The following is a 20,577-nucleotide window of genomic DNA, read 5'->3' on the forward strand; positions in this document are numbered from 1 at the left end:
AATAAATAATGAGTCAAACTAATAGGAAACTCTCCAAACTCATTTTTAAAAAAGAAAAAGAAACTATGACTGAAGCATTCCATAGCAGAACAAACATTGGCTTCTACGTGTTTTATTTTAGGCAGGCCTCTTCAAAACTCTTTTCAGTGGAAGTCTTGAAAATCACACCTAAAGTTCTCCATATCACTCTTCTCTAATAGTATATTAAAACAAACAAACAAAACCCATTGCCTTCTAGTCAATTCTGACTCAGTGACCCTCCAGGACAGAGTAGAACTGCCCCATAAGGTTTCCGAGGAGCTCCTGGTGGATTCGGACCGCGGACCTTTTGGTTAGCAGCCTTAGCACTTAACCACTACGCGACCGGGGTTTCCAAACGGTATATTAGGGGAGGGGATGTCAGAGGCTGATCAGTGGAGATATTTCCCTTTCTTCCCCTGTGTTCCAGGAAAAGCGCCTACAGGAGTTCACCCCAGGGAGGTGAGTCCAGGCTAGGATTTCAGTAAACTCTTCTCAAGCTGTGGACGCCCAGGGTGCCATCTTTCCCACGGGCCGCTCGGGGCCACACTGAGTAGAAATCATTTGATAACTTAATCTTGGCTTGAGGAAGAGACGCTAAGGCCTGTGAACTCTAAGTGACACACGAAAAGCGTAAGGGTGAGTCAAGGAAGGGGCACGGTATCTTTTAAAACTAATATAAACAAAGCATAAACAAGAGCTCCAAAGGGGAGGTGGCATCTCCCATAAAATGTGGAAGGCGTCCGATGTCTGGACGGGAGATAATCAAGACCTAAAGGTTCCCAGGGGTTCTCTGAGGGAAGACTTTTCCCAGGCTGTAAGAACACTGGAGGTTGGAGGAGGCGAATTTCCTAAAGCCTGGGGCATCTCCTGGACCCTCCCCCTTCCTATAATTAACTCCACGCGGGGCCCGCTGGTAGGGATCGGTGGCTCCCTTGGTCCTCCCCTCCTCTCACCCAGCTCGTGAGGAAGGAAAGGACGTCGGGGTGGGGAGTGGAGCGCGGCTGGCTGCAAGCCCCCGCGCGGTCTCAGGACCTGACCCTGCCTGGGGCCGGCAGCCTGCGCGATCCTCCCAGTCCCTTCTGCCGCCCCCTCCCGTGTTGGCCGCGCCCGCCCCGGCGGCCCCGGCGGGCGCGGGGGACGCGGGCCCCGCTCCGGGTGACGTGGGCGCCGCGGCGGGAGGGGCCGCCCGGGGGGCTCGAGCCGCCTTATTAGTGCCCCGCAGGTCGCCGGGAGCCAGCAGACGGCCGCTCTGCGAGCAACAGGAGCGGGCGAGCGGCCCTCTCCTCCCACCTCCTCCGCCGCGCCTCCTCCTCCTCCCTCCGCGGCTCCTCCCGCCCCCACCTCTGCGTGTGCGGCGGAGTCGCCCTCTCCCAGCCTCTTTCTCCCGCTCCCGCTCGCTCGTCTCTCTCGCTAATGCTTCCCCCTGCTGTGCTCTAGGAGACCCAAGCATTTTCCGCGCTAACCTTAGGGACCAATGGTGCTCGAAAAGCCTAGGAAAAGCCGCTTTGGGCAGAGATAGTTGGAAGCCCCTCGTCCCTTCCCCCTCTCCCGGCGCAGCCCGTGCCCGGCTCGAAGCACCTTCTCTCCTGCACACTCCGTTTGGGAGGACGGGGTGAGAAGGTGAAGTGGAAAGAACTGCAGAGCAGAGGGGGCCAGTCTCAGAGCTCAAATTTCATTTTCATTGAAGCAAAGCACAGAAGATCTTTTTTTTTTTTTCTGCATTTTTCCCTTTTTTTTTTTTTTTTTTTAAAGAAACTTATTTTGGGGGGGGTTTGCTCTGGGCATTTGCTTTGCCCAGTAGTTGAAAAGTGAACTCGACTCGTGATGGTTCTCCTGTCACTTTGGTTGATAGCAGCCGCTCTGGTAGAGGTTAGGACTTCAGCTGATGGACAAGTAAGTGGAAAATAATAATAAAAAACTCAAACCCAACCTTTTCCCGAAAAAGTTCCTCCCCTTTCCCTCTCCTATTTCCTCTCCCCCTCCCACCCTTCCCTGTTATCTTATGCATTAAGGAACGGTGGTTTGAGGGCTGGGTACAACGTGCGGGCTTTTTGGGGTGGGGAGCTGAATTGCACAGGAGGTTATGACTCCCGCTCCTGAAGCCCAGGCTTGTCACACCTAGGGCTTCACCACTTTGCGGCATTCGTAACAATTACTGGTAACAAACTGCAGCCAATTCGCATCCTCGCCGAGCCATCTGGGTTTCCCCTTTCCGGAGGGCGGTCTGGGCGCTTGAATGAAGTTCTGAACGTTGGGTCCAGAATCCCAGAGCTCTCCTTGCTGCAGTCAGGGTCGGGTTCGCGGGGGCTTTCTGCCTCCCAGGCGGTTGTGACTGACTCACGGCTTTTTCGGGCAGCGGGAGGCGGGGGTTTCAGGAAGTCCTTGGGCCGGACAGGGAGCGATCCAGTAGACACGTGTCCTGGGAGGACCGCGGCCGGGCTGGTTTTTGACAGTTGGGGAGGGGGGCCGGGGACGTTTCCTGCCCAGCGTTTTCCTGGGCAGAGGCTAGAGTCTCGGGCCGCCCTTCTCCCCTCCCCCTCTGCACAGCTCCTCCTCTAAAGCTGAGTGCGGCTCTGTTTCTTCTGGGCCCTGCCCCCAGCCTTTGGAGACTCAAGGTGAAGCCCGAAGATCTCAGAAGAGTCCTTGAGAGAGCTCCGCAAGGCGAGCCTTCTGTAGTAAATCATATCAGTACAGGCCGGTGGGACTTAGGGTACAAAGTTGGTGGATGTTTTAGCTTCGCTGGTCTGTCTGGTCGGACCATCGGATTGATTCCTGATCTCAGATCCAGTCAGGCCCCCTCCTAGACGTTTTTTTCCTGGATAAATTCAGAGACTTTCTTTTCTAATCCTGACCCAGTATTGGAGGTTTCCAGAAGAGCGTATCAAGTGTCACATTTATTTTTGCTGGCTTCATAAGTGTTAGATTAAAACGGGCAAACGATTCCTTTCCCCAAATTGTTACTGAATTGGCTCACGTCCTGTGACAAGAACCTTCTATAAACCAAGATGCAGCCTTTAGGCACCAATCCCGGTTTCCAGCGTCTCCTGATTAGCTAACTCCTGAAAAGCATTAATGGTAGAAATAAAACGCACAAAGTGATAAGATGAAACCCAGTAACTGTTTTTTTTTCTTACTTTTTCCCCTTCCTTTTCCAGGCTGGTAATGAAGAAATGGTGCAACTAGGTAAGCCTTATCCTCAGATGTCACTGTTATCTTCATAGAAAATAAGGAATAAAGTAAGCGAAGCAAAATATTGTTCCTGAAATTTCTCCACTGGTGGTTAAAAAATAATTTGCTGTTCAGGAACACTTCCGTTCTTCTGTTCCTCTTTCCGAAGAAGGGTTCTGCGTTCCCTATTCTGAGTTATAACCCAAACCACACCTACTGTCTTGGAGTCAGTTCTGACTTACAGTGACTCTGTAAGACAGAACAGAACTGCTGCACAGGATTTCCAAGGCTGTAAATCTTTACAGAAGCAGACTGCCACATCTTTCTCCTTTAGAGGGGCTGGTGGGTTCCAACCCCCAACCTTGAACTGCCAGCCTTTCTGTTAGCAGCAGAACACTTTTAACCATGGCACCGCCAGGTGTCCTTATTCTGAGTTACAGTAATGGAAAAGTTCTCCGGAAGTTGGACTTTTTGAGCCTTGGCTTAGGACTGCCTTCCTCCGGAGAAAGATGTGGCAGTCTACTTCCATAAAGATTCCAAACGCATTGTCGTAGAGTCAGTTCCAACTCATAGTGACCCTATAAGAGAGTAGAACTGCCCCATAGAGTTACCAGGGAGTGCCTGGTGGATTTGAACTGCCAACCTTTTGGTTAGCAGCTGTAGCACTTAACCATTATAGCACCAGGGTTTCTTCCATAAAGGGTAAAACCCAGGGTACAGCCTTGAAAATCCTATGGGCAGTTTTACCCTGTCTTACAGGGTTGCTGTGAGTTGGAGGCAACTGGATTGACAGTGGGTTTGTTTTTTTGGTTCATGGGCAAGTCACTGGTAGGTACTTAGCAGGTGGTCTAGGGGCTAGATTTGGAGATGAATGAAATCAAGTCAACTCATGTAGCGTTAGGAGGCGCACGTCTAATTAGAACAGGAGGTAAGGAGTAAGAATGCTACAAAGAAGGGAAAACTGAAGTACAGGAAATGGAAATTGTTCTCTTAAACTTTTTCCTGCTAATGTGCAAGATACTGTTAGGCTTTTTGCAAATAACATCTAAGCCTCACTATTACCTTACGAAGCCGGTATTATTCTTCTCATTTTGTGGGTGAGGAGACTGAGGCTCACAGAGTGTGAGTAACTGGTAACAGGTCACTCCAAAGCCGAGGCTGTTTTCTGGAAGCTGTTTATAATAATATATCTGTTCTGAAAAGCTGCAAGTCATCTGGCAAGAAGCCAGGCTACATTCAAGGTCTTTCATACACGTTTTTTTAGGTTGCTTTAAAAGATAATTTCTCTTCTTGGCAGATTATTAGTCTCTGTAAATACTGTGTTTGGCAAGTGATACTGTAAAGTCATCTTTTAGAAGAAAAGTTTTTTAATCATTATTGCTACTGTAAAAATAGTTAGAATTCAGTGACCATTTGCTGTACACCAGGCACAGTGTTGTTTTTTGTGTTTCATTTAATTCTTACAACTACACTATGAGGAAGGGATAGTATTGTGCTTATTTTTGAGGAGAATAAAGCTTGCAGAAGATATATTGCTACATTAAATTGCACATCGTGGAGTACGGAGGACATTCCACAACTGCTAAACTGTTCGGGGGAACCCGAGAGATCCAGGACCAGAGGTGTCTGTGTGTAGGTCACTATATGTCAGCATATGTCAGAATGCTCCTTCCTTGCTGGTGCTTAGCACTGCAGGATCTTTCCCCAGCTTTACACTTGTAAATAATATGCTGGCAGTACTTGGATCAATCAGGAGAATATTATCAGAACCCTTGTACCCTTCAAAAAGAATCACACAATGTATACTCTTTAGTGGTTAAGAGCTCAGCTGTTAACAAAAGGTCACCAGTTTGATTCCATTCACTGTTCCTTGGAGTCCTGTGGGACAGTTCTGCTCTCTCTTATAGGGTAACTATGAGTCAGAATTGACTTGATGGCAGTAGGTTTGTTTTTTTTGTTTGTTTGTTTAGTGTCTGGCTTAGGGAGCCAATTTTGAAGTATATCTCTGATGTGTTTCAACCTTCTAGAGTAGCAAGGCTTGTATTTAGGTAAGGAGAAGGTAGTTCGTGATGTGGGAAGGTTAGAAAAGGTGTATCACTTATGTAGGAATCTCTTGGTAATGCAAATAATTAAGCTTGCCTACTAACTGAAAGGCTGGAAATTCAAATTCACCAAGATGTGCTGTGGAAGAAAGGCCTGGCAATCTACTTCTGAAAGATCACAGCCTTTAAAAACCCTATGAACAAAACCCTATGAAGCATTGTTATATTGTAACACACCACATGGGATTGGTGTGATTTGGAATGAACTCGATGGCACCTTTTATTTTGGGGGGGTTGCTGTTGTTTTTATCACAGTATTGCTTGTAGTAGGATCCCTGGTGGCACAGTGGTTAAGCGCTTGGGTGCCAACTGAAAAGTTGGCAGTTTGAATCCACCCCTGATCAACAGGAAAAAGATTTACAACCTTGGAAACCCTATGGAGCAGTTCTACTCTGTCCTATAGGGTCACTATTAGTCAGAATCAACTTGACAGGAACAGATGTGGCTTTCTGGGTACAGTATGTAGTACAGTATATTGCCTCTTTCCTTCCATCTCCAGCCAGTGGAGAATGCCCTCTTGGTATGTGGGATAGTGAGATTCACTCAGAGATGACTAACTGGTAGATACATTTTGAACCCTGACCTAGTTCTCTTTCCCTTTGTCAACTAGAGAGAGCATATCTGTCTACCAACCTGCCTGCACCCATACATACATGTATGTGCATGTGTCAACGTGTGTGTGTATATATGTGTAAGTGTGTTTTATGAGGTGATTAAGATACTTCTGTGACATATCAGGGCGTTCTTTCATTTCTAGTTTAGAATAAGGCCTTGGAAGGATGCCTACCATAATTGTGGGCAGCTGAATGGCTGGCCTGATTACGTAAAGAGGCTTGCTCCGTGACACACGCAGCTTAGGAAATAGTCATAGTTCTAAGCCATTAGACAATCTCGAAAAGAATTCCCTAAGTCTTTTTTGTTTCATAAGCTGCCACTTTGGGACTGCCTGAGTATCATTTGAGGAAAATTATTGTAAGGATTTGGTGTTGAGCTGCCTTCCTTCCCCTCCCATCCCTTCTCTTGGAAATGGGGCATATTCATCTTTCTCTTACCTTTTCCTGTTTCCCAGTTTAAAATTCCATTGCATTTCATTCTTAACAAAATAAAGCTACTAATCTTGTCTTCTCGGATATCCAGTTTACTGAGAAATGCTTTTTCATCATTTTCAGATATTTATTTGGTTTTCAAGGTTTAGTGTGAGTCACTTACTTATTCCTTGGCGCACAGTGAGCATTTCTACTACTGCAGACCTATGAGGGCAAAGACTGTCTTGATACATGCTGTATCCCTAGTATGTAGAACACTGCTTGGTAGCTAGTAGGTGCTCGTATATTTGTTGTTAAATGAATAGACCTAGCAAGCAAGGTATCATCATATTGGATATGCCTATGTTCTGAATTTCCTTAAATGCTCTCCTTCTGTGCCTCTCTTGTTTGTTTAATTGGCCCCCAAGAAAATGAAGATGGTGGCTAAGTCTATGCAATCAATGATTCAATGTTATCAATGCTTCTCATGACTCCTCTTTTTACCCCAGGAGCACAGAGACCTAAGCTTATCTGTTCTCACTTTTCTGTTTGTGCTCAATTTGGCAAATTGTGTTGAATTCTGTGTGCAGTTTTGGAGTTCTCATTAAGTTTGCATTATAGTCTACTTGGGATCCTTTGCCCTGTAGCTGGCATCAGGGGAAATGTGATAAGCTAAGATTAAAATCTATCAATCCAGTTTGCCAGCAGCAATACTAGAAAGTGTAGTGGAGGAGGAGGTTTAAAGGGGTTGTTTGTAAAATTTAGAATTTTAGCTACCCAAGCCGTTATTTTTCCTTGTAACTAAAGATCATAGACTTGGCTTTACTGACTTAGCTTTCACCTGACTTTTGAGCATCATAATAGTTAATGTTAAATGCTCTAGGCTTCCTAGATGAAGATGTTATTTAGTGCAGCATGGTATGATCACTGGCAACTTATTCTTGCTGTTTACTTGAAATACTTCTTCCCTATGTTTTCACTGATTTTTTTATCTTTAATTAGAATTCTTTTGTTGTCATATCAAATGTTTATAAGATTACTCAGAAATTTTTAGAAACCCCCAAGGTTATCTGTGCTTCCAAGATGATGATCTCTAAGCATTCATAGCCAACTCAGATTACCTTTGAAATCCATTAAGGACAGTTCCGAATTGCCTCGTAAAATCATGGGTAGTTTTGACATGAAGAACTTGGCTATACTACTTGGACAGGACATATTGACAGTGATGACTTAGATGGGATTCAGATGCTTCCCCAAAGAGGACTGCTATTACCAGAATTTTGGGAACCCTTCCTTCAGCATTCTTGTAATAGCTTTTACTCCTAAATTATGCTACATCTATTATCATAAGTTATTACATTATTCTTTTTAATTCACCATTTATTTTTTTGAGCTTAGATATTTTACATGTGTCCATTGTAATTAAGTTCTTTAATCTTTCTGTATTTTCTCACAGTGATCCCAAATCCCTGCTTCAGAGATAAATGCTGTTAATAATTTAGCATGTTCTTCTTTCATCTTCTATTAATACACAGACTGTGTTTTTTTGTATACCTGTTTTTGTTTAGTTTTATAATTTAGTGCAATTTCTCCATGTTCTTAAAAACTCCTTGTAAACATCATTTGAATACCAGCATGATAGCCCATCCCCATCATATTGATAGAACATAATTTGTGTAGTTATTTTCCTAATAGTGTTCATTTTCCCATGATAACTGATGTTTCTGCACAGTGTTTTGTATAGATCATTGCCTGCATTCCCAATGACTGTGTTACGAGGGAGTCCTTCAAGTTGATGACTGAGTAAAAATGAATTAACCTGATTGATTTTGACAAATGGCTTTTGAGAAAGTTTGTGTGACTTAAACTCCTCCTAGCAATTTAAGAAAGTGTGGCTTTTTAAATTTTAAATTAATTTTGGTGCCCTTCTTCATATTTGGATATCGTTTTTTTTAATACCTGGTTAGGCAGTCTCCAAAAGATGGCAATGGGTTCATCATTTTTCTAGCTATCATGTGCTCAGTAGCTACAGACAATTATAAAAATGGTTTGTAATTTCATTAGTACTATGAGAAGATTCATCTAACTTACAGAATTTGAGAAAAGAATATTCTTTAGAATGTGTAGTAAAGAGTTGGAAGAGTATCTTAGCTTGGGAAACATGTTCCCATATGTAATTGACCCATCCTAGTTTTCATGACTTTGCTGACTAACTGTAAATCCCTAGGAGAGATTTTGTGGTAAAATGTCAGTCTCTTGTTTATAAAACCATTGCCACATATTCTGCACGATGAATCTTCATGGAATTTAGAACAATTCATGAGTGGCATAAAGCCGTGTATCACTCTTGAAGTGAGTACTGACAAAGCAAAAGTGGTTTTTAAGAACTTGTACGAAGTCAATTTGATGAAATATATGGACCTTCAAGTACTGTGGCCTTATATATTAAATTACATCTCCTACAATTTTTTTTCATATTTAGCACATATATTTTACATATGTACATGTGCAGATGAATAAAACCAAAAAAAGTGACTGAAATCACTATGCACATGTTTGAGTTAGTTTTCTTTATATGTAAAAATCTCTGTTTTATGCATAAGGCTCATCATTTAGTTTTAGAAGCCCCTGTCAGCATATCCAGAAAACTGAAAAACCAAACCCGTTGCCGTCGAGTCGATTCTGACTTATAGCGACCCTATAGTAGCCGTAGCTCTTAACCACTATGCCACCAGGGTTTCCAGTATATCCAGAGGACTCACAAATACTTAACACCTGTCCTCCAATAAGTGGTCAGGAGCATACACTCTGTTAGATAGTATGGCTTAAAATCCCAACTCTACCCCTTTCTAGTTGGGTGACCTTACCTCCAGAAGCATCACTTTCTTATATGTAACAGGCATAATACTATTCCCTACTTCAGTGGATAGTGATGCTTAAATGACCATTTATAAAATGCTGGCACAAAATAAGCAAGCTAGAATAATAGCTATTATTATTAGTATGTCCTAGATATGTGGTATCCTTGGGTGTTGAAAATAGTTAATGTGCTTGGCTGTTAACTGAAAGATTGGCAGTTTGAGTCCACCCAAAGATACCTAGAAAGAAAGACCTGGAGATCTACTTCCAAAGAATCAGCCATTGAAAACCCTATGGAGCACAGTTCTACTCTGACACTCATGGGCTCATCAAGAGTTGGAATCCACTCAGTGGCAACTGTTGTCCCCCCCCACCACCCCTTAGACTTGTGCTTTTTTTTTTTTTTTAAATCTTTGCTCAAGTAGTGCTATGTCGTTCTAATCCCTGCATTTTGAATATATCTGTCAGCCATCATGAATTTCCAGGAAATTTAATTTACTCTGCCATGGACTTGTAAACTATTTAGTCACTCAGCTCCCCATGTGCCACCTCTTTGAGAATTCTGTTTTTGTGTATTATCTTCATGTTGATATGGCAATGTAGTGTTGCTTAACCCATTGGGATACAGCAGTAGAAGGAGGGAGTTGAGTAAGGAATGGTGCAGAAAAAGTTGTTTCATATGTAATTCACAGCAACTATGTTTTGTGTATACCAGATAAATTCTTTCTTTTCTTTTCATCTTATTTACTGCATATCTAGTCCCCAAGTTACGAACGTCCAACTTAAGGACAACTGCTACTTAAAAATGGACTGCCATAAAAAACCTATTATATTAAAACTTTGAGTTAAATACATACAATGATTGGTAATAATGAATGCATGCACTACTTTGTGCCACTTATCAAAACACTGTGCTGTTTGGAAGTGTTTCTTAATTGTCTTATATGGATAAAAACAAAAACAAATATGGATAGAAAGGTAAAATATGTACTATATACTAAGATAAACATTTGAAAAACTGATGATAAATAAGAACTGTATGTACATGTTCCGACTTACCTACAAATTTAACTTAAAGACAGACTTAGGAATGGATCTTGTTCATAACCTGGAGACTGTAATTCCTTTCTTTCCATGTTGTTGTGAGAAAGTTCCTCTAATAGCTGTAACTCCTTTAGATGCAACTGATAGGAACCTAATTCACACTGACTTAAGGAAAACAAAATTGGTCAAGTAATCTAAGTTAGGTATAGCTGGATCTATGGCTCAAATAACATTGTCAGAAATCAGTCAATCTCTCTCATTTTTTCTCTGTATTGGCTGTATTTCTCAATCGGGGTAAGATTGGTGGCCCCTCCAGTTGTGCCACTGACATCTGCAGGCTATTCTGTCAGTTTACTAACCCACTGGATAGAACACCTCTTTATTGACAGCTCTAGCAAAAAGTTCCTGGTGTTCTTGGTTGGACTTTTATTGACTACCTGGCTGGAGTCGAAAGCTTTCCTTGAGTCATAAATGTGGTCAGATGATGTAGTACCCTGATTGGCCTCGACTGAGACATTTTACCACTGACTACTAGGGACGTGGAGTGGGATGATTAACCCAAAGAAGATTGGAGTGCAGTTCCAGGAAAAAAGGAAGAATGGATGCTGAGGAGGCATACATGTAAAATAATGCCACAGCTGGGAGGACTTTCTGGCACACGGACGGGAAATGGTGATTGTGGTAGGCAGAAAAATGACCTTCCAATTACGTTCATTTCCTAATCCTGAAACCTTTGAATATGTTACATTACATGGCACACGGGAATTAAGGTTGCAGATGTCATTAAGTTTGCTACTCAGCCGACCTTAAAATGAGGATATCATTCTAGATATCCAGGTAGGTCCAGCGTAATCACACAATTCTTGTAAGCAAAACAGAGAGGCCAAAGAGAGAAAACTAGAGAAATAGCAGTGTAAGAAAACTTGGACTCACGTTGCTGGCTTGGAAAATGGTGGAAGGGGGTTATAAGCCAAGGAATGTGAGCAGCTTTCAGAAGCTGGAACAGGCAAGGATACAGGTTCTTTCCTAGAACCTTCAGAAGGAAGCTAGCCCACTGACAACTTGATTTTAGCTCAGTGAGACCTACTTGGGACCTGAGACCTCCAGAACTGTAAGATGATAAAATTGTGTTGTTTGAAGTACCGAATCTGTGGTAATTTTTAATAGCAGCAATAGGAAACTAATACAGAGACCTAGTGGACTGTCTTAGTTTCTCTTATTTCTGTCCAACCATGAGTCAGACTAAGTTGTCTTATTTTAAATTTTGAAAATGTGATTTACTACAAGTAAAGTTTAAACAGGGAGCCCTGGTAGCACAGCATTTAAGCTCAAGGCTGCTAACTGAAAGGTTGGCAGCTCGAACCCACCAGCTGCTGTGTGGGTGAAAGATGTGGCAGTTTGCTTCTGTGAAGATTTACAGCCTTGGAAACCCTGTGGGAAGTTCTGCCCTGTCCCGTAGGGTCACTAGGAGTCAGAATTCCACCTGACGGCAGTGGGTTTGGCTTTGGGTTAAAATTTAAATGCTATCCACGTTTCTTAACTGTAATATTTTCCCCAGACTTTGGTCCTGGGGACAAATGCTAATTTTCATAGCTTTAAATTCCAGGCTCATTATTAGTCTTTAAAAGTATTATCCATCAAAAATTGCAAGACGTGAGAAATCTTAATTTGTAAAATGCCTAATATATCTCTTAAGTCTATAAAACTTGATGATATATAACAAATAGAATTTTGCTTCTTTAAAACCTAAAATTGGAATGTTAAAATTTTGACATTTGGTTACTTGATCATTTTTAAGACATAGCAGACAAAGAAAATACTTGGATTTATTTCTTCAAAACATGATTTTACTTCTCTTGAAAGACCCTCTCTTAACTGACTTCATGTTCTGAAACATTAAAGAATATGCTGTTCTTTCCTAAATGACTCTCAACTGCAATGAATATTTATTAAAAGGCTGATAAAAAATGAGAAGAACTTTTAAGTTCACAACTATTTGTTCTTTCTTAATAAAGAGTAGCCCCTCCCTTTTTTTTCCCCAAATAGCCTAATAAAGAATTTTTGATTAAATAAAGAGATTTGCAACTAATATAAAAAGTACACCAAGGAGCTTATTAGCCTCTTGGTAACACAGGCCTAGAGGACATGAAGTGAGGAAAAAATAATTTGTCTATGTTCAGAATTTTAACATATGTCGCAGTTAATTTTTAATTGCCTTTGAGAGAAGATACATCCCTTCCACTTAAGTGCTGATAGTCTTGATAAGCCCTTTGGGGTTTGGTGTCCCCTTTAACGTCCAGTCTTCACCCCGTGCTCATCTTTCCTGTAGCACCTGGCTCCCGTCATTTCTAATGAAAGTCATTCTCTTACCCTCAGCTCAGGATTTGGAAATACTGTTGTTGGAACTACTTCTGTAGATGATCTTATTTGATTTCATTCATGAGGTCAGATTGATGCATACAGAGAATTTATACCTGATGAAGGAAATTGCCTGTGTGAACTGTCTCTTTATAATAGGCTAATAAGCCAATTCTTGGGAATGAATTCCAGTCCTCTAGGCTGGGTAATGAGAAGTGGGTTGCTACTGCAAACCTGGACTTCAGGTCCTGTGTTGACGTGGAGCTTGAGGACCCTTCTAACAACACCAGAATTACCAGGCTGGGTGGGAGCATGGGGGAGAGAGGCCTGAAGGGAATTGGGACATGGAAGGAACCTGAAACTGACTTTCTTCTTCCATTTCTCAAGGTAGTTATGATGATCATGATGGTGATGGTAATTTCAGCTGATTTTGCATTTATTGAAATTTTAGATGTGCCAAGCCTTCTATATGCTTTATCTCATTTGGTCCCCATTTTTATCCCCATTTTACAGATTACCTCTACGAGCCTTAATTTCTATAATTTTCTTAAAGGATGCCAAAAAACTCATCAGCTTGGAATCAGAATTCAAATGCAGTTCTTTCTGACTCCAGACTGTTAGTGCTCAACTGTCATATCCTACTCCCTTAAAGTCTTCTTTGGGAACCATAAGCCAAATTGTATCAATTACAATTATAAGTAGTCTCTGACTTACCGTGGGGTTCCGTTCCGATGACTCTGTTCTACGTCAGTTCTGATGTAAGTTGAGTACCTGATTTTTTTTTTTTTTTTTTAGTTTTCAATATTGTTGCCTTTTATTGTCAGTTTCTTTATAAATCTAATCTTTATTTGTCTTTGAGGGTTGGAAACATTGCATATAAACTTACAGATGTATTTTAATACATATACACGTACATAAAAAATGGACAGATCATGAAGAATGGTTGTAAGTGTGGTTCATCGTATCTTGAACACGTCGTAAGTCAGAGACTACTTGTATTCAGTATTCTGTGTGCCTGGTAACTTTGGTATTAATTGCATTTGCTAAAAATTCTAAGATATGGGAGATTTATACTGCAGTCACTACAGGTCCTAGTAATGTTGGTTGTACTACGGAATATGTTTTTTCTGTTGCAGTCCTATAGTGTGGTCTTGATGGTGTGCTAGGCATATCAGGTGTCCTCTGGGAGACATTTGTATATCATTCTACTACACGCTTAGAAGGAAAACCAAGCTGCCTGCCCTCAGTTGTAGGCTTGTGTGGCTGAACATGTGAGGGAATTATGGGGATCTCAGAGCATGGGCCAGTAGTGTCATACTGTGCACCCTGACCAGCCCACCCACAGAGCACTCCCTCCCAAGAATCCCCACTTACAAATATTCATTAACTTTTTTTTTTTTTCCCAAAGAGTGACATATATTGGGTACATGTAAACACTGTTAAGATACTGCACCTCTTCCTCAAAGAGCTTAAAATCTCTGAAAGGATAAGACATAAGCATGTAATTTTTCACCTGTAAAGATCTTTAAAACTTTTATACAGGCAGTGCATAATTAGTGTCAAATGACATAGAAGTGAGAGCTATGGAACCCCGGACCAGGAGGGCTGGTCTCTGTGGACAAGTTGCCAGGGAAGGTTTTTTTTTGAAAAGATGGGACTTGAGAGAAGCTTGGGGTCGGGTTGAGTGTGTATAGATGGATAATGGAGCCCTGGTGGCATAGTGGTTAAGATCTCAGCTTCTAACCAAAAGGTCAGCAGTTTGAATCTACCAGTCGCTCCTCTGGGGCAGTTCTACTCTGTCCTAGTGGGTTGCCATGAGTCAGAGTTGACTCAATGGGACAGGTTAACATGGAGAAACAAGATCTCAATTATGAATCTATTTTATCCTGAAGGAATGGTGAGCTGCTGAAGCTATTTGAAAAGAATAAAATACTATTAATCACTAATAATTATTGAGTACTTACTATATGCCAGTGTTGTACACGCTTTGGATTAAGTCATTTAATTTTTACAATAAGTAAATATTATTATTCCCATTTTTTGAAAATGAGGATACTTACATAGAAAGTCTTAAGTGACCAAGATCACAAAGGTTATCAGTGGTAAAACATATGTATTTTAAATGTAGGGTTATCAAATAATTTTCCTGGCAGTAATTTATGCAGTATTGTGGTAGTGAGGTACTATATATGGGAGTTTGGACTTGGCACTTGCAGATTTCTAGCGTGAGGTGACAAGGACTTGAAGGTGTCTAGTGGCATAGTGGTTAAGAGCTACAGCTGCTAACCAAAAGGTCAGCAGTTTGAATCCACCGGGTGCTCTTTGGAAACCCTATGGGGCAGTTCTACTCTGTCGCTATGAGTCAGAATCGATTCGATGGCAGCGGGTTTGGTTTTGCTTTTTGTTGTTTTCAATGGGACTGGAATTAAAGGGATTAAGTTGAGAGAAATTTTAAAGGAAAAACAATAAGGTGTGCATGATTTTATATGGGGGTGAATTTGAAAAGAAGTTACTTTTCTAGCATGGGATTTGAAAGAATCAGTACATCCTGAACAGAAATAATGGAGTGAGGAGGGAAAGCTGAATACTCAGGTGAAAAGGCGAAGCTTGGTTTAGATATATTGAGAGTAAAGTGAGAGTAAAATGTTATCCTCAGCAGAGAACTGACTTTAACTGTCCCTTTTAGGTTTCAGTTTAAGGGAACATCTTTTTTACTTTTAACCTGTTTTTTTTTTTTTTTTTTACTGACAGCTTATTATGTACATGATACCATTTTAGGACACAGTTGTGTAAAAGGATCAAAAGCCTCAGAAATGATTAAAGTTGGGGAACCATTAGGAAAGCCTAACATGACTGATATTGAAATAGAAAGTCTGGCTAGTTTAAGGTCTTTAAGTATGTGAATATAGAATACTGCCTCCTCAAACGCTTTTTTACGTAGGTTGTATATATTATTTGTGTGCATCTGTCTGGATGTATATACATATCAAACATGCAGATATGAACATTGCACTAAACAATGGGCAAATCCCACCTTTGTATTCAACTGCCAGGTAAAGATCAGCGTGAATCCAATCCCCAAAACTTAGAGGTTGATCCAGTCCTTACCTTCCCACTTCTCCATCTTTGTCACCAGCTGCGTACATGGCACACTCTCTCTGACCCTAGCCACCTGGAGCTAGGTCAGAGCTCATAAGTTAAAAGGACACCGTCCTTCAGTCCAGCTACCCTTGTATTACTTCTCTGATTCTAGCCACTTGGAGCTAGGTCAGATTTCACAAGTTGAAAGGGCACCATCCTTCAGACTGTCAAATAGGCAGACACTAGCTGCAGATTTGGGGAGTCCATGTGACACCTTCACTTCTGACTTGCTGGCCACAAATTTGGGGCTGCTTTCCCACTACCCCTTCAGGATGCCCAGTCTACGCTCAGAAGTCCACATAACACCCTTACTTCCTGACCTGATGCTTCCTGCCGCCCCTTTGGGTTCTATAATTCACTGGAATGACTAACAGACTCTCATGGAGAGTATACCATACTTATGACTACAGATTTATTATAGCTAAAAAGGATACAAATGAAGAGACACATAGGGTGAAGGATGAAGGCCACCTTGCTTCGGGTAAAGCTAGGTCCTTTATGCCACACACATATACACAAGAATGTGGCTTATTTCATGCAGCAGGAAGAGGAAGAAGCATTAAGTTAAACTCTATAATGATGAATTGATTTCAGTTTTAAGAGAATTCTCTTATGATAATTGTTCGTGTTATAATTAGCTTACAAGTGGAGATGTGAAAATACTTTTTTCTTAGGGGTAGTGAAGTTTCTGAGAATATCCTGAATAAAAACATACTCCTCTTACCTGCCTGAGTTCTGAGCAAGTTAAGAAATTTAAAAAACAAAAACCAAAAAACTAAAGATGGAGGTAAAATATATTTTACAGAGAAGGCCAGCGCAAGACTTTAAATTTGATAGGCAAGTGGGCTGTCTGATAGTGCACACTGGCCTTCTGGGCTAGGGCAGGGCCTGCCCCTGCTGAGGTGGAAGAGATCCTGTGCTGCTTCTCAGGCTGGTTCCCAGGAAGAAGAATGAGGAGGGAGGTGCTGAGCTTTGCCAACATCTTATTCTTCCCAGATTTAACAGTCACATAAGTCATTCTTCTTCACTGGGGGAAGAGCGAGTTGAGGGATGGAGAGATGTCTGAGTACTCAGAGAAAAATCTCTTTTCCCGGAGAGTAGCAGCAGGTTAACTCAGCAGGTGCTTCAACTCTTAAGAAAAAATAATTTATTTGATATGGCATAATTGTAGGACAAGGATTAGATGATTTATTAAGGTCTTTTTCTTTTTAACCTGTGTAGTTATAATTCTATGGTTATCCAAAAGCGATTGCAGAATTTGGGCTAATTTCCTGCTGCTTTCTAAGGATGAGAAGCTCTATGTCTGCCTCCCAGGATATCTGTTTTAATGATTAGATCCATTTCTTCTTCTTGATAGCTTAAAACATAAGACCCATTTTTTTGAGGATACTATGAAATGTTTGATTTACAGGTCAGCAGAAACTGAAAAATACATGAAAGTTTTGTAAGCAAAATGTCCGGCTTTATATGATAACTTGAATAGTTTGCTGCCATTGACTGCTGAGTGGTAAAATTACTCTTTAGTAAAAAACGGGACACATGCTAAGTTTAGATACCCATAGAGGCTCCAAGTGTTCTCATCCCTTCTTTCATTCACAGATATTTACTGAGCGACCTCAGGTTCTGTTTTTGGCACTGGGGAACTGTAGTGAAGACACCAGATAAAAATCCCTACCCTTATGAAGCGCATATATGTTAGTAGGTATAAAGAAACAAAAAAATTTTAAGTAAAATTTATAGTATGTCAGATTGTAATGAGTCTTGTGGAAAAAAAAAAAAAACTCAGGAGGGGGTGAGGGTGATAAGATGGTTACAGGTGGTCAGGAAAGACCTCACTGAAAGTCACATGTCAGCAAATACCTGACCTGAGGAAATCTACAGGTTGAGCCTTGTACCTGATAGGGGAAGATACTTCTGTCCGGTTAAGGAAACAGCAAGCATAAAGACCTTGAGGTGTGAGAATTCGCAGCTTCTGGCTGGAGGGCCATGTGAGCCCTTTTACTGTGAGTGGGATGGGAAGCCAATAAAGGTTTTGAGAAGAGTGACATAATCTGAGACTTTAAATACTCTGGCTCTGTTTTGAGGACAACCCATAAAGGAGAAGAATAGAATTAGGGAGGACAGTTATGAGGCTATTTCAAAACTGATATGATGGTGGCTTGGATGAGGGTGGTAGTGGTGGAAGTGGTGAGAAGTGTTCAGAGTCTGGATATATTTTGAAGGTTGAGTCAATGGAGTTTTTTAAAAGATTGAGTTTGTGGTGTGAGAAAAGCTAATGGTGCTTTAGTCAAATTTTTGGTTTGAGCATCTGGAAGGGCAGCATTGCCATTTACTGAGATGGGAAAGACTTTGGAAGGAGCAGACTTAGGGGTGGGAAGATTGGGAGTTTACTTTTCGAAATGTACAGTTGAGACACACAGTTAATATCCAAGTGGAGGAAACTTTTAGGCAATTGGATATATAAGAGACAAACTGATGGGTGAGGCCTGGGCTAGAGATATAACTTTGTGAAGAGAGTATAGCTAGAGTGTATAGATGCAGAAAAGAAAAGTCTGTGGACCAGATTTGGTAGCACCTCGGTGTATAGAGGTAATGGAAATAAAGGGACCTGAGGTAAGGAGAATGAGAATGTTGACTAGCGAGGTAAGAGGAGAACCAGAAGAGAGTGCTGTCCTGGAAACAAAATCAAGAAAGTATTTCAAAAAGGAAGGAGAAATGAACTGGCTCAGATGCTACTCAGAGGGCAAATAAGAAGACTATCTTGGCTGTTGGCTTCAGCATGGGGTCACTGGTGACCTTGATAAAGAGCACAGTTGGGTTGGTTCAAGGACAAGAATGGGAGGAGAAAAATTGGAGACATATAGTCAGTCTTTTGAAGTATTTAGGTATAAAAGGGAATGAAGAAATGGAATATTTGCTAGAGGAAGATGTGGCATCTAGAGGAATTTTTGTTAAAGAGGGAAGGCATGATGGCATCTTTCTTATTTCCTGATGGGAATGATCTAGTAAAGATTTATAGAAAATTGATGAGGGAAGAGAGAGGATGATTTCTGATACTGTGAAAGCAGCAGAGAGGCCAGGATGTGGTACATAAGTGGAAAGTCTGCTCGTAGGTAAGATGGCAGACAGTTCATCCCTGGTAACAGGAGTACAGATGGCAGTAGCTTGATGGATCATTCTTGGGTAATTAGTGACCACAGTGTGGCTTTAGAATGTCTTCAGTCCCCTCTGCTGTGTAACTTATAATGACTCCCCAAAACTTTTACATACCTACTGCTATGGCCCATCAGCCATCTCAGCTGACAGCTGTATAGTTTTAAATTTTAAAACTAAACAGGGGCATTATTTTAATGAGTAGCTTACTTATATTTAAATTAATAATAATAAAATATATATATATGATAAAAAAAATGATAGCTAATATTAATTGAATCTTGGTTAAGAGCTCAGCTGCTAACCAAAAGGTCGGCAGTTCAAATCTATCTGCTGCTCCTTGCAAACCCTGTGGGGTAGTTGTACTCTGTACTGTATGGTTGCTATGAGTCAGAATTGACTCGATGGCAACAGATTTTTAAGTTTGGAATATTTACTGAATCTTCTGCATAATGCCATTTAAACCTCTCACCAACTATTAATAACTTCCAGTTTACAATTGAGGAAAAAACAATCTAAGAGACAATCAAGAACTTGTTCAAGTCGACTTGCTGCTTTCTGACACTGTACTTCATTCCTTAACTATAAGCTGTACTGCTCTGTGGAAACAGCTGGGCCTGCAAAATATGTCATTTCTTAAGGCAGTAAATTAACATTGGATGTAATTCAGTTTGTTTATGTGATTGTGACCTGAGAATAAAAATGATTTTGGTAGCTTTGAGCTTCTCCACTCTGCCCCCTTTTTAATAAAAGACCAGAATTTAATAGCCTTTGGCAGAAATAATTAAAACTACAGTAGAGGAAAAATTACTTGACTGGCTATGGGTGGACAGAGAAGCATTTCTCTTGTGGTAGTTTTCTTTCATAAGTCAGATCTTAAATTAGAAATCTCCAGCAAGATATTTCATCTATTCTGAAGTGAATAAGAACATAGGAGCTTGGTCTTCAAAGTTGAAATGATCAGAATTGAAATTTTCCTTTTACTGCTTGCTTGCTGTGTGTCAGGTCTCTAGGCCTGCTTTCTCATTTGCAAAACAGGGGTGATAATACCAACCAACTGTGATTGTTGTGAGAATTAGAGACGATATATTCCGAATCACAATGCACAGTGCATTGTGATTGTACTTACTGTTGTTAGCTACAGTTGAGTCATCGTAAATCAAGTGGAACTAAATGCTGCCCAGTCCTGCTCCATCACCGTGATAAGTTGCAGTTCAGACCATTGTGATCTGTAGAATTTTCATTGGCTGATTTTTCCAAAATAGATGGATTGCCAGGCTTTTCTTCCAGGTTTATCTTAGCCTGGAAGCTCTCCTGGAACCTGTTCAACATCATAGCAATGCTTAAGCCTCCACTGACAGATAGGTCAGTGTGCATGGGTGCATTGGCTGAGAACTGAGTCTGGGTCTCCTGCATGGAAGGCGAGAATTCTACCACTGAACCATCAGTGCTCCCATAAATGGCAGGTGGCTATGTAGCTCCTTTGTCTGTTCAGACAACTGCAATCCAGGGGCATAGGTAGTCTGAGAGGTTGTTAATGTGCTTCTTTTCTCCTGGTTACCTTGTTTCTCACCTGGAAAATCATTCATTCAGTTAAGTTTCAGAAATATTTCTTATGTGTACATTTTCAGGATGATTTATTATTTAGCATTAAGAAAGAGAAAGGTTCATAGAAATACACTGTCTGTATTTTGAATATAAAATTA

At 41.1% G+C, this 20,577-nt stretch overlaps 1 protein-coding gene across 1 annotated transcript in view; it reads left to right on the top strand.

Annotated features, from left to right (window-relative positions):
* Positions 1–1,376: 1,376 nt before the first annotated feature.
* Positions 1,377–20,577, top strand: part of ADAMTS3 (ADAM metallopeptidase with thrombospondin type 1 motif 3) — a 307,945-nt gene continuing 288,744 nt past the window's right edge. Inside the window, exons 1-2 of the mRNA XM_003414158.4 lie at positions 1,377–1,914; positions 3,177–3,204. Coding sequence (XP_003414206.2) covers positions 1,846–1,914; positions 3,177–3,204 — 97 coding nt within the window. The 5' untranslated portion in view covers positions 1,377–1,845. The remainder of the gene's footprint in view (positions 1,915–3,176; positions 3,205–20,577) is intronic.

The sequence above is a fragment of the Loxodonta africana genome, chromosome 5 (assembly GCF_030014295.1).
Source record: "Loxodonta africana isolate mLoxAfr1 chromosome 5, mLoxAfr1.hap2, whole genome shotgun sequence".
In the NCBI taxonomy this organism is placed as follows: Eukaryota; Metazoa; Chordata; class Mammalia; order Proboscidea; family Elephantidae; genus Loxodonta; species Loxodonta africana.